This window comes from Gouania willdenowi, chromosome 17 (assembly GCF_900634775.1).
Source record: "Gouania willdenowi chromosome 17, fGouWil2.1, whole genome shotgun sequence".
Taxonomy (NCBI): domain Eukaryota; kingdom Metazoa; phylum Chordata; class Actinopteri; order Blenniiformes; family Gobiesocidae; genus Gouania; species Gouania willdenowi.
Window position 1 is genome coordinate 19,320,468 of NC_041060.1, and position 13,562 is coordinate 19,334,029.

General features: G+C 35.1%; 2 protein-coding genes across 2 annotated transcripts in view; both read right to left on the minus strand.

The window, feature by feature from the left end:
* svilb (supervillin b) overlaps positions 1-6,637 on the minus strand; it is a 61,572-nt gene extending 54,935 nt beyond the window's left edge. The window contains exon 1 of the mRNA XM_028473442.1: positions 6,051-6,637. The gene's annotated coding sequence lies outside the window, so the exon portion shown is untranslated. The remainder of the gene's footprint in view (positions 1-6,050) is intronic.
* Positions 6,638-10,457: 3,820 nt separating this feature from the next.
* Positions 10,458-13,562, minus strand: part of jcadb (junctional cadherin 5 associated b) — a 28,910-nt gene continuing 25,805 nt past the window's right edge. The window contains exon 4 of the mRNA XM_028473590.1: positions 10,458-13,497. Within this exon, the coding sequence (XP_028329391.1) occupies positions 13,490-13,497 (8 nt within the window). The 3' untranslated portion in view covers positions 10,458-13,489. The remainder of the gene's footprint in view (positions 13,498-13,562) is intronic.

The following is a 13,562-nucleotide window of genomic DNA, read 5'->3' on the forward strand; positions in this document are numbered from 1 at the left end:
CACAACTCTCTCTCTAAACGGCTCTGTGTGCGTTCAGCATGTACATCCAAGGTGCGCATTTGATTATATAGCACGTGGTGAAAATTTCAGCATTTATAATACCATCCGTGTAGAAATTTGCAATTTTCTTTCAACACAGCTGCGGCCATTGCCCGCCAATAATTTCCGAGTCCTGTCATAACTTCAGGGTCCCGTCCGTCCAGTCTCAACAGCGAACGGTCAAACAAACATGAAAACAAACGTACACTCGGGATATTTGGAAGCCGTTGACAAAGTTTCAGGTCGAACAGATACCGCGTCTGGGAGATATTCGCTCCACAAACACACACACACACACGCATACAGAACTTTCTCGCTTTGATTATTAGATTAGATAGAATAGATCTTTATTGATCCCACAGAGGAAAAATTCACATTGCAGCAACAATAGAATAGCACACAGTAAGGAATAATACCAATGTAGGATAATAGTGCAAATATACGACTGTGGGGCAGACATAAATTAGAATAGAATACAAATAAATTAAAATTAACATTAACAAACAAACAAAACAACGACATAAAACAACAAATGTGCAAATGACAAATTAAGCAATATGGATAGGGGGGGGGCGCTATTAGAGTGGTTACAGTTATTTTATTATTATTATATTTTATTATTATCTTTCTTTTCTATTATTTTCCTTCTTTTTATCTTATTTTTTTTATTTTTATTATTTTCTTTTTATTTTCTTTTTTTATACTATTATTATTATTATTATTATTATTATTATTATCTTGTTATTTTATCGAGTTTGCACATTCTAGTCTAACTACTGTTTATATTTATACTTATGTTTATACTTATTATCATCTTTTCTAGTTGATTGTTTATTATTGAATGTTTTCACTATTGGAGAGAGCACAGTTGACCGAGTCAAATTCCTCGTGTGTACAACATACACTTGGCGAATAAAGATGATTCTGATTCTGATTCTGATTCTGATTAAACAGCATTATAGATTTACAACAACACTCAAGCATTCATTTGTTTAAAAGTTGTCACTACAATAGATGTACTTCACAATTTAGTTGATATAAGAGTTAGCATCTAAGACAGAAAGAAATACTGATTTGGGGTTATTTCATATATAACTTAGTCAGAATACACAGTATATACTTAGCCTTTAGCTTTAATTATTAGCACTTGTATATACTGTACAAGAGCTAAAGGCTAACCAGCAGTGTTCTGTAACTGTAAACAATAATAAAGTGAGTTCAGCCTTCGTTTGTGACAAATAGTGTCTTTCCTTCTTTGTATTTTATTGAATAATCACAAAGGAAGTTGCTCCCATAGTCAGGAAATATTAGCCCCAGGAATGAGATGGAAAAAATTCAAATATCAGCCTAGACAGATAACAGTTAAAGTGTTGTTGTTGTTTTTTATTCACTTCCACTGTTTGATGCTGTGTTTACCCTTTGATGTAAAAGGTGCCTCACTATCCTAGCTGTCCTGCCTCTGCTCTCTGTAGATGGCCCTAATAAGGCAACATGTGTTGTGAGTGGCTGCTTCAGAAAAGGGTCACCCTGTCAGCCAGTCGACCCATGTTTATCCCACTCCTCTTTTATTTTTCTTTCCAATTCTTTCTCTATTTCACAACACAGAATGCGTCCTCATCAGTCGGTCCACCACCAATTTCCTACAACTTTACCTTTTTTTCTCACTTACTTCTTTCACCTCTGTTGTTGTTTTTAAAATATTTATTATTCAACTACAGTTTTATCCTCTCATTTCAACACGTGACTACATCAGTCACCCACGCTCCCTCTTCCCGGTTGCTTAGAGTTTATAGTTTCAAAACAGCCATCATGTCATTCTTTGGGCTTTTCTTAGAAGTAAAGCTCATGACTGTAAGACATCACACCTCCAAGTTACTAATTTAAGGGGGAACTTTAAGAAGCAGACTGAAAACAGCAGCTTTTGTTCCAGAAAGGCATGTGAAGGAGCTGGTCTCAGCCTGTATTTAGGAGCATTTTAAAAGCTGTTGAGGCAAAGGGACGTCAACAATTAGCTGGAATGGTAGCTCATTCCACTATCACTACAACTGAGGCAGATTCCTGCAGGTCAAAATATACAATAAGACCACTACATTAGGTAACGTTACTTCATTTGTCATGGAATGTGTATTAAGTGCTACTCAAAACAGGTTTGTTATTAGATGATAATGAAATTGTACCTATACAATAAATACTTCTGCGATTGTGGAAATGAACGAAAAATGCAGAATTTACATCAACAAATGGAAAAAGCAATCTAAATTGTTAAAATCAGGCCCTAAGATGTCACGTAAATGCCTCCCATCCATGTTTTGGAACAATATCACATAGTTACAGGCTATTTTCCTCTGAAAATGAGTGGCTAAATGTCGAGTAAGTGTATACTAATACTAATACTAAACAAATTTCGTCTACGGGTGATTTCTTGCAGAAAGAACTAGCTTACACTTGCATGTTTTGCAACTGTAAAATGTCCAAAGGTCATCTGATGCACACAGTCGTTGACTCTATTAAACCTATTTAACATGTTTGGTACCATTTCAAGAAGTTTAATAGCCAGCGAAGTCATTTAAATAGGGAAAAAACGGAAACAAAACAGAAAAGGATAAACTGACACGAGGGCTGAAAATGGAATTGGGGGACATTTTGAAACCAGAATCTTGACCTAATTCCTGACGTCGTCTAATTTTATACAAAAACATTTCACTGGTTCATCCATCATGACTAAACTGATACTTTGGAAATTAGAAATTCACTTTACGCGTCAATTTTTTTTAACTTTGTGGCACGAGACAGCCAAGTTGAAACGAAGCACGATACGTCACAGCTGGGACCTTCATTTTCTTCTCCTTTCTTGTCAAACATTTACTCTGACATTCCGTCTTAAGATCCAGCGCTGCATTCCTTTCTGCTGCCTTGTATCAACTAGGCCTGACAGTGTGAGTAGGGATCTGCCTTTCCTTGCTCTTATATGGATATCGATGAGCACAGACGGCTGAAATAAGGTGAGACTCTTAACATCTACAACTTGGAGAAAAAAAAGCAGATGAGATGAAATACTGAGAGAGAGATTTTCTTGCCAGAAGTGCAACTTTGGCTGATTTTTACAAGTGCATCATCTTGAAACATCTTCTATTCATGGAGCATTATTTTGTAACATGTAAATTAAGAAAGATATCTTTACAGACCAAACAGATTTGCCCTTTACATGTCCATTAAACTTGCTCTAATAAAGTGTCTCTTCTCAGCCAACTCTGCATCCATGGAAACGTGTCAGTCTACCTCAAGGAGCTTCTCTTTTAATAAAGAGCACCAACCGTAACCTCTACAACCTCTGATCTAAACAAAACCTGCTCCCCACCCCCAGAAACAAATGCCGGACAACGGGAAAGGAATTCACTCTAGCTGACTTTAAAAATACCACACAGACCACCCGAGGACTCTGCAAACGACAGAGAAATAAATAGATTAGCTCATCAACTCATCCAAAAATGCTAACAACTGCACAAGACAAAAACAACAACGATAGTTCAGCTCAAGCTGGAGGTGGAAAATATAGAAACAGTTAATGTTTTACTATGATAAAAAACTAGGCCTGGGCGATAAAACGTTAACTATGTATAGGGGTGTCCCGATCCGATATCAGTCCGATATCAGCCTGAAAACGAATATCAGATTAAAAATTCTGATTTTTTTTTTTTTTTTTTTTTGCAAATCAATTTTGAATTTATTTTATTAAATTGTAGATATTATGTTGACGGTTAAAATGTATGTAACCAACTGGTTAATAATACTGTTATTCTCTGTTTGAGTAACTTGATCAAGCCTTTTCTAACATTCCACACTACAAAATACGTAAATATTATTTTTTTATAAAAATAAAATAAAAATAAAAAGTAATAAAAGTATGTATGATTCATGATGATATCGTATCTGATCAATATCGTTTTCGGCTGATACGCAAGGCTGCAACATCGGTATCATATCGGAAAAAACAATATATTTTGCTTAAGAGATGTAATCAATATCAATAGAAAATATACGCGATAGAATGTTTGATCATTTTACTGACCTCTGTTAGAAAAAATCCTGAAACCACTCCTGGCCCAGAACCGCAAGGTATTCTGGGGGATGTAGGCAGATTTGTTTAGAAAATTATTTCATTATAAATGAGGAAATAAATGACAAAATTTATTTCATACCCTGCTGTTAGTTTAATGTCAGAGATGTTAGTTCTACCTCAGGTGTGCACTGATTTATTATTTACAAATTGTGTATTTTTCTTTGATCAAGCATTCATTTAATGTCTATATTTGTACATTTAACGACTTTTTTTTGTTTTTTAACTGAGGTTTATTTATTTATTTTTTTCCATAGTTTTGTTGACCTCTTTGTAAATGTTAAAGATTTATGTTTAAAATATATTTTTTTAAATTTGACCTTTTTTTCTTCTGGTCCTTATTTTGAATAGGTTAAAAAAAAAAATAATGATCAATATTGACTGATATTAAACATATTGTGATACTTTTTACAGACATATCGCCCAGCGCTAATAAAAATTGTGTTTAAATTTACCTTGTCATTCAGGAAGCGTTAAGATTTAGGTATTATCTGGGAATAAAAAACAAGATTTCTTTCTCACTTTAAGGATGGTAAACAAATGTTTTTTTGCAAAAAATATATTTTGCTGGGTTTGAGTTGGTCAGTCTCTAATTAAAAATTGCCGCATCACTCATTTGAAATGAGACACAACCAAAAGCCTAATTAAATCCAACTAGTTGTGTCAAATTTTAAGCAACACTCTATAAAAGAAGATCCTCATACAAAACAAGTTGCACGTTTGTTTACCGTGGTTAAAAGATGACAACAGTGGTTTTAGACACAGTAGACGATGTTCCAAAATGACGGAGAACAAAAACTACATCCCCCAAGAGCACTTGCTTCTGAACTTGTTGTGGAAAGAAGCATCACAACTCAAAAGCTTTATTTTTTTTGAGCAATCAGTCAAAAACCAAAAACAAAGAAACATCTCCTAAAACCATAAACTAGGCGTGTGAAAATAAAAACAGAACAAAAGCTTAATTCTTCAACAACAAAAAAAAAACAAAGTTAAAGAACTAATTGTTCCCAAGGGTATTGAGAAACACATAGTCATGGGACAGCTGCTTTGATGCCTGTGTTTGCTTCACATGAAACGTTGTGCCATGGTTTTAAGCTCATACGTGGATGAATAGAAACCAGTGGCAGGGCCAGTAAACCTGTCGCTCACTGTGATGGATGCAGCAGGTGCTGGACACCAAGCAACTGCCAAAAGGTGTCACACGCTCTCTCCTTATGTCTGTCACGCACACACACACGCGTTATGAAAACTCAACTGTTGAGAAATCTGACCAATGCTGTGGCAATACACCAGCAAAACACAAACCCTGCAGATCAGGTGCTCACAAGAACACCACACAGCTGTAATCTGGAGCCTGGAATGTTAATACTCAAGGTTACATTGGAAAATTCACAAGTGAAACTGCACTTGAGTTTTTTAAAGCAAGAAAAATAATAAAGCCTTTTAAATTACAGGCATTTTTTGTGAACTTGTTGGGTTTTTTTCTTAAGAATCTTTTTATTTTGGGTGATGAGCGCTACGAGACTACTATTGTTTTTTTTTGCGCTATATACATAAAATTGAATTGAAATGGTGTTTCTCAACTGATATGGTTTTAAAAGACTCATGATCACTCCGAAGAGAAATGTTTATAATCTAAAGATATTTAAGAAAAAAGATTCTGCAGTTTAAGCTCCTTTACATTTTGATTTATTTCACTCAAAATGTAATTTTTTCTTGATGGTTTTAAACCACAAACTTCAATGAGATCAAAGAAAAATATAAAACTACTTTATCAGTAATTCAAATAAATACCATAATTTTTTGATAAAGGTGGGAATAGGTGACACCGCTGCATAAATGTGTCCCCTTCAAAATGAAAAACCCAAATTCAACCTTCAGTTCAAATACTTACAACTTAATTTTTCTTTAGCTCCAGTCCTATAAGAAAAGGACTTCACGGGTGAGGTCCATGTATCCTTACAGGAGGGATGTGACGCCAAGAGCCGAGTCCCTTTGTAACAAAGCGGATGCTGAGGAGGCTGGAGGGAAAGGTGAGCAGGTAAAACTCCAACAGAAGATCCAAAGTCATGTAGCGCGAAAGAGTCAGACCTCGGCAACCGACAAATATAGCACGGTGCTTTCCCTCAAGCTCTGTAGCAGCACCAAGCCAAATAAATCAGTCCAGAAAGGGCTTGCTGGAGCAAGAGAAGGAGGGAGAGGGCCAAAGAACGAGAGAGAGTGTGGTAAGGAGAGAGGTGAAGGAGAGGGTCAAGGACCAGAGGGGAACAGAGGGGTGAACTGGAGAAAAAGAAATACACAAGAGGATAATCCTCCAGTCAACTAGAAATAAAAAACACTGCTCCTATGACGTCCATTCTTGTGAGCAAGCTCTGAAAGTTTTTTTTTTACACTCATGGTACGAAGCAGGACAACACATTTCCAAACGGTTTGGTTAGCAGCATGCGCCAAAACCGGTGTGGTAATCTCATCCTACAGCAACCATGTATGGGCTGAAGTGAGCGGCCTGGATGGAGGGGCGTCTGCCATAAATAGACAGGGAGCGTTGGACTTCCAAAGCAGGGGGATCGAATCAGCTGTCAGAACTACAATCCAGCACTGTGTGATCCAGCCTCTGCACAGGGAGGGAGTCTGCAGTACAACCACAGGACAACCAAACCTCAACATTTTGTCAAGGAAAAGAAATCAATGTATGCAACAGTACATTGATATATTGTATATGGATACATGAAAGAAGATTAAGGACCTATACAGAGAAGGCTCAGGTTTTATATATGAAAAAAAGCAGATTTGCCAGAAGTTGACTCACATTAAAGAAATCATTTTTGCCAGATAAAATATTTCTTCTTACCAGTTAGATTTTTTTATAATAAGGTTTAATTTATTTCCGACAACTTTTTTCTCAGGAAATTTACTTTGATCTCCGAAGAAAAAAGTTGTTAGTTCACTTAAAAGTTCAACGAAACATTAACATACTATTCAAAAAGAAGACAAGAATAACTTAATTATTATGTGGAAGTCAATTATAAGTTACCAGTAGATTTTTGTTAGATCTTTTTTTCACTTGTTTTAAAACCAATGTTCCTGTTCTTTAAACAGATAATGAATTATCTACGTAATTGTTATTTGTTATATATCCTTGATTTTTACTTAGAATAAGGACAATTGTCATTATTTTAAGTAAAATCTAGAACATATTACAAATGAACAAACGTTTTTTTTGCCAAATAAATGCCAAAATGATGGTTTCAGGGTTATTTGGTCACAGCCATGGGGGGGCAAATTATTTGTTACTCTTTTTTGTTAACTGTTATTTGTCTCCACCTTGTGGTGTTTTGTGTACGTGCATTGCATGGACTCTTGCCCATTTTGTCAAAGTTTGTTTCACACACACAAAAAAAACTATTTATTAAGATTATTGTAAAACTTTACTTATTTGGTTCTATGCAATCTATGCAGACTGTACTAAGATGCATTCAGCTGCATTAACAGTGGGTCTAATAATGAATCTATAATCTAAATGTTCTAGCACGTAGACTTTGCAAAGAATAAAAAAAGGTGAATCTACTATTGGATAGTAGTGAACCATGTCTACCAAAGTTGAGGGGTAGCGTAGAGAGAGAACAACTGTTACAGTGGTATAAATGGATCCACTTATTCCTATTAAACGTATGCATAGCTGGCTTTAGAAACAGAAGCAGCTGTGATGTAGCGACAGCTGTAGATCAACCATGTGGAGTCTAATGAACAGCAAACAAAGCACTGGACCAATTCAGGGGCCTTCAAAAAACAAGCATAAATACATCCTTGTAAGTTGTTATACTTCATTTTAAAATCTAATCTCAACAGAAAAACACTGCTGGTGTATATGTGAAGATATAGAAGGAGATATATCCATGGAGAAAAAAGTGTTGCCATTAAAGGCAAAGTTACGTTCAAAAAAAAAAAAAAAAAAAAAAAAAAAAAAATATATATATATATATATATATATATATATATTTGCAATCAAAAATAATTCACTTCAAGTAAATAAAATATTTTCATTTAAAAAAAAAAAATGTTCAAGTGAAATTCTTTGGGTGTCAATTATTTTTCATTCAAGTTTTTTTTTTTTTAATTAAAGCATAAAAACACAACGTTTTCTTATCATTTTAATTGAATAATAATAAGATGTTACTAGTGAGACAATACTTGTTTTTTTTTTGTTTTTTTTTTGGCTTCCATGAAAATAACCAAAATCACCTTTTTTGTTTTGGGGAATTACGTTACTGAAGATCAATAGTGAAAAATATTGTTGTTTAAAACAACACCATATAATGTCCATATGCACTATACACACAAAAAATAAAACACAAAACCATCCAAAAGCCATTTATTTATGAATACTTGACGATAAGCTCATATTAATTAGCATTAATACATTAATATTGGAATTTGCTAATTCCTTTGTTTGAAATTTCACCAAAAATATTTTTTTTTTTTTTAAAATATTGTGTTATGAAACAAGTCTGTAAAGTACAGCAATATCACTAGGCTTATTTAATTGTAGAGTTCAACTAGCTTTTTGTTACCCAATCACAAAGCTCAGTCAGTTTTTAGTTTAAAATCAACGTTTAATATAAAAAAATAAAATAAAATAACGTTACATGAACTCAGTTTATTTGTGTATTTCCCCACCGCATGGCTAATAACCTAGCTTTGGTATGAGCGTGACTTTGTTTAGCTAGTTGCTAAAATTAGCATTTCTTAGTGACGTAGCATGTTGCTAACGATTATTGTTTCGCTTTTTAATAGCTAAATTCAAAGTTATATCTTCAAAAAAAAATAATGATAATAATAAATGTAGCTAAATATACAATTAAAGCACATAATCACTGAAGTGAAAACAAACACAGCATTTAAAAACGTACCTGTAAAACTTGTCTTTAGCCCAACATCAGAGAGTTTATTAATGCCACTTGTTATAAAGCTCATCCGGACACCCTCTTCCATCAGAATGGAAATCCTCCAAGCCTCAGAGTGCATCATGCTGGTACATTTAACAGGTTCACATCTTTCTTTCTGCCAATGCTTTAATCCATCGAGTGGAGCTCACTGTGAAAGCCTGGCAGGAAAAGCAGCCATAATGCCATTGCAAAAGAGTACAAGTGTCGGGAAAAAATAAATATACTCCTATTATTGTTCTGTTTTCTGTTGCCATCAGGCTACTGACATTAATCAAATATTAAATAATTAAAAAGTGCTCCCTCTTTGGACAACACAAATGAATAAATTGTGCAGAAATCTTGTTTTTCTGAACTATTATGAGCATTCTATTAAGTGTATTTTTTCTCCCACACTCCAGGTATATGTACATAAGGTTAATTTAAGGAGCTACACTCATTTTACTGAAGAAGTACTTTATAGACCAGACGTGGGAAACTGGCGGCTTGGGGGCCACACGTGGCCCTCTGTCTAATTTTGTGCAGCCCCCAAAATAATTGCACAAAAAATAATCTAAAAATTAATGAAATGACAACACGCCAAACAACACCAGAACTACACAAATTGACTTTAAAATCGTACAAAATTGCAGAAAAACACACACAGACAGACAACGATGAACAAAAAACAAAACAAATCTACAAAATGACAACAAATATACACTAAATTACTCCATGAACGTACAAGACGACTACAAATAGATAATGGAAAAAAATAAATACAAAATGACAAAAATAGGCACAAATAACTCCAGAGACACGCAAGACAACAAAAACATGCAAAATGAGAGAAAATGTACAAAATGACAACAATGCACAAAATTATTGGAAAATGTATAAAACAAAAATACACAAAATGAATCCAAAAACACAAGAAACGACAACAAAAAGACACAAAATAATCCCCAAATCCTTTTTCCTTTCCTTTATTGATGATCAAATCAGTCATTATTCAAAATACTGGCATTGTCATTGATAATGTTTTGTGACCCCTGCTGTGATAAAAGTTACACCAAAAATCACAAAATAATTTGTTGTATTGTACAATAACTTGCTAAAGTAATAGCTTCTTTAAATACTCCAAAAATGTATTGCCCCAAAAGTGTTGTAAAACTCCTTAAAATTGTCATTGAGACATCAACTGTATAAATATGCCCAAAAATCAGCGTCTTCTACATCAACAACAAATCAGAGACAGTGAGTTCATGCAAAGAGTTTTATTATGAATCAAACTGCAGTATCATACAACAGTAGCACAATCATATGACTATGTATTATGCTCATATTTATTGATACAAAGATAAAGGCATGTCTCAAAGGAACAATGAATGAGTTGGTTATTTACTCTAAAAATAGCTTTTAAATACTTGGCATAGTATAATAAATTATACATGAAAACATAATGCTTTGCCCACGGGATTTACTGTTGGAGTACCAAATGCAAATAGAATTTATGAAAAGCATTCCCCCCCCCCCCCCCGTCTCTCTTGCATTTCATGCAAGGAAGAAAAGAAAAATGTGAATACAAAAAGCACTTAAATCTCATATGAAAATAGAAAATATTACAAGTGTGCATAAATCATCCCTTGGTGCACATCACCTGCAGTACAAAAGGTCAAACAACACTGTTCAAGTGTACCTGACACATGCCAATTGTTGGGCAGGGAAGGGGGTTTATAGGTACTGAAATTGTTATTAAATTGTATTCGGGGTAAGTAAAAAAAATAAAAAATAAAATAAAAACATGACCAACGAAAAAAGGCCATTAGGTCTTCAAATTGATTTGAACATGAGATGTGTAAATATATGGGGCTTGTCCTTCTTGTGATGCTAACTACAAGCTAATCATGATTTGCTAAATCTCATCCTGTACTTTTTAACATTTGAGGTTGTACCTACAGATAAAACACCACGAAGAGCAGAAACTACCCATAAATGCTACTGTACCTCTCCGACCAGAGGGAGGGCAGAACAGCCAGTTTGTTTTTAAGAACTTAGGATGTGAAACAGTGCTTAGTATCATAATATTTGGCATTTCCTGGAGTTGAATGTAATGCACGTATAATAAGGCAGGATGAGTCTTCCAATTTTTACGAGAAACACATGAAACGCCAAGACAGAAATCACAGCTGATAAAGTGCTACAACTATAAAATGCTACATAACAAGTAAGTGATACTGGAGGAATGACTGAACAAATGATGGCCAGCTTGAACTCAATGTTGTGTCAATACACAAGTGTCGTTCTGAGGAAAACCACAACTTACAACAAATTAAAAAATGTTGAATTAAATAGCATCTGTTGTTGTTGTTTAATCACCACAGTTCAGATTATTACCATACAGATATGTGGTTTTAGTCTATCACAGCACCCTGCATTGCATTCTATATGGACCTGTTAATGACAGCAGCAGAATAATTTACTCACAACAGCAGTGGAAAAAAACAAGGAAGGGAAGGTGAAACAAGGGGCAAGAGGAAGGAACAGGAAAAAAAAGTCAAAATGTTTATTTCTGAGCATTTCTCAAGGAAGGAACCAACGACAGAACAATACATGATGAAGATTGGAAGACATACAAAAAAAAGACAATGAATAACACAAGACATGTCTAATATCTGACATACATAATACAGCTCGGATGGGTTCATGTGCTAGATACAACAAGGATTCAACATTGACTCTGTCAGCGTGGGAAAAAAAGCACTATTGATTTGAAAATTATGGCACAATCAAAAAAGCTTCCATACCCTTCACCTCTCGCTGCGACGAACCCTATCGCTCACTGAAACCGATCGTGTGATCAAGGCACACTACAGGGCCATCCCACCATATCTCACTCTGGTAAAATTCTTAAAGCACTAGAAAATTATGTATCCTCTCAATATGATGCTGTACACACATATGATAGTTTTAGCTTGTGTGAAATAAATAAAGTTTCATGGTTAAATACAAAATTTCTCTATTTAAAATATACTTTATTTTTGTACATTATGCAAAGTGATTACCAATTTGATGCTAAAAAAACTAAGTTTTCAGTGGGATGTACACTCTTTGCAATGCAGATGTTTGAACTAAGATATATCTCATGACAAAAAAGCTCCCACCCCATGAATCTCCCATTTACCCTGATGCTGTTCCATTTCCCTGTAATATGATCTGAATGACTTGTTTACACCCTGACAAAAGGTGCCTACAGGTAGCTCCACTACAGCAATAAGCTGTTTGTTCAACAATATTGCTTTTTTTTTTCTTTTTTTTTTTTCTTTTTTTTGGAAAATGTCTCCACTGCTCTTTAAACATTTTGACAAACAAATTTGCTGATCACCTTTTTTGACTCAATCTGTGCCTTTATTGATTCCTGAAAGTATCTGGAAGTGGGGGTAGTAGATTGGATTGATCAGGAAACTAATCAGAAACGCCACCTTATTCACCCAGCGCTTACACATCTGGGTACGAAAGGCAACTCTCCCTGTCCAGCCTTGAACCAACATGCCTGATAATAAATCGCTCAAATGTCATTTCATGTGGTATCGAGTTACTCTTCACTGAAGAGCCCTGGGTGTTATAGTTTGCAGTGTATACAAAAAGCTATGAAAGGGCACAATGTAGTTTTATTTCTAAGAGAAACAAAGGCTGGTCTAGCTCATGTGAAAATCAAAACAGTTCTGGAGCCAAAGACAGTGATGTCCACTTGTAAAATAGCTGTCGCCATAACACCATCAGATGCGCATTTTTTCTTTTTTTTTCTTCTTTTTTTTAGTTTTTGGTGTAAATGCAAAAAAACAGGTCTGCGGTTGGAATCCTAAATCTATAATTAGGCTAAACATAAAAACACTTACATTCATGTCCTTGACAGCTTGTCTGTAAACAAACCGATTCAATCAGATCGCGAAAAAATAGTTTCGCAGTTTAACCATTTCAAAATTTCTAGTATACGGAACAGGTTTGCATAATGTCTGCCGATGAGAAAAGCATGGGGAGGATAGAATAGAAAGGGCAAGCCGCTACAAGAAGACTAGCTAGTAGAAACACTATTTAGGGGCTGGAATAGGTATGGAGGGTCAATGGGGTAAGTTGATTTCAGTTTGGGAGGGCTGTGGTGGGATTTGGGGTGAAAGTTGCCCCTCAAGTTTAAAGGGGCTCCTCCCTTTGGCAGTGGAACAGCACTCTTAGCAGTCAACGCAGCGCTGAGGGTGAGGGTATTAACAATGCTCTTGTCGGACAAGAAGGCCATTTCAGTGTCAAGATGAGATGAAGGCAATCTAGTAGGCAGCCTGGTCACAGTGTTTGAGCTAAAAATCTCAGATGGAGATGATGGACCGTCTTTCTGCACTGCCTTGCCTCGGCTTGGTCATGGGGCTGTGAAATACGGCGGCAAAAAAAGTATAAATATCAATCACCTTCTATTCTAACAATGCAATTTC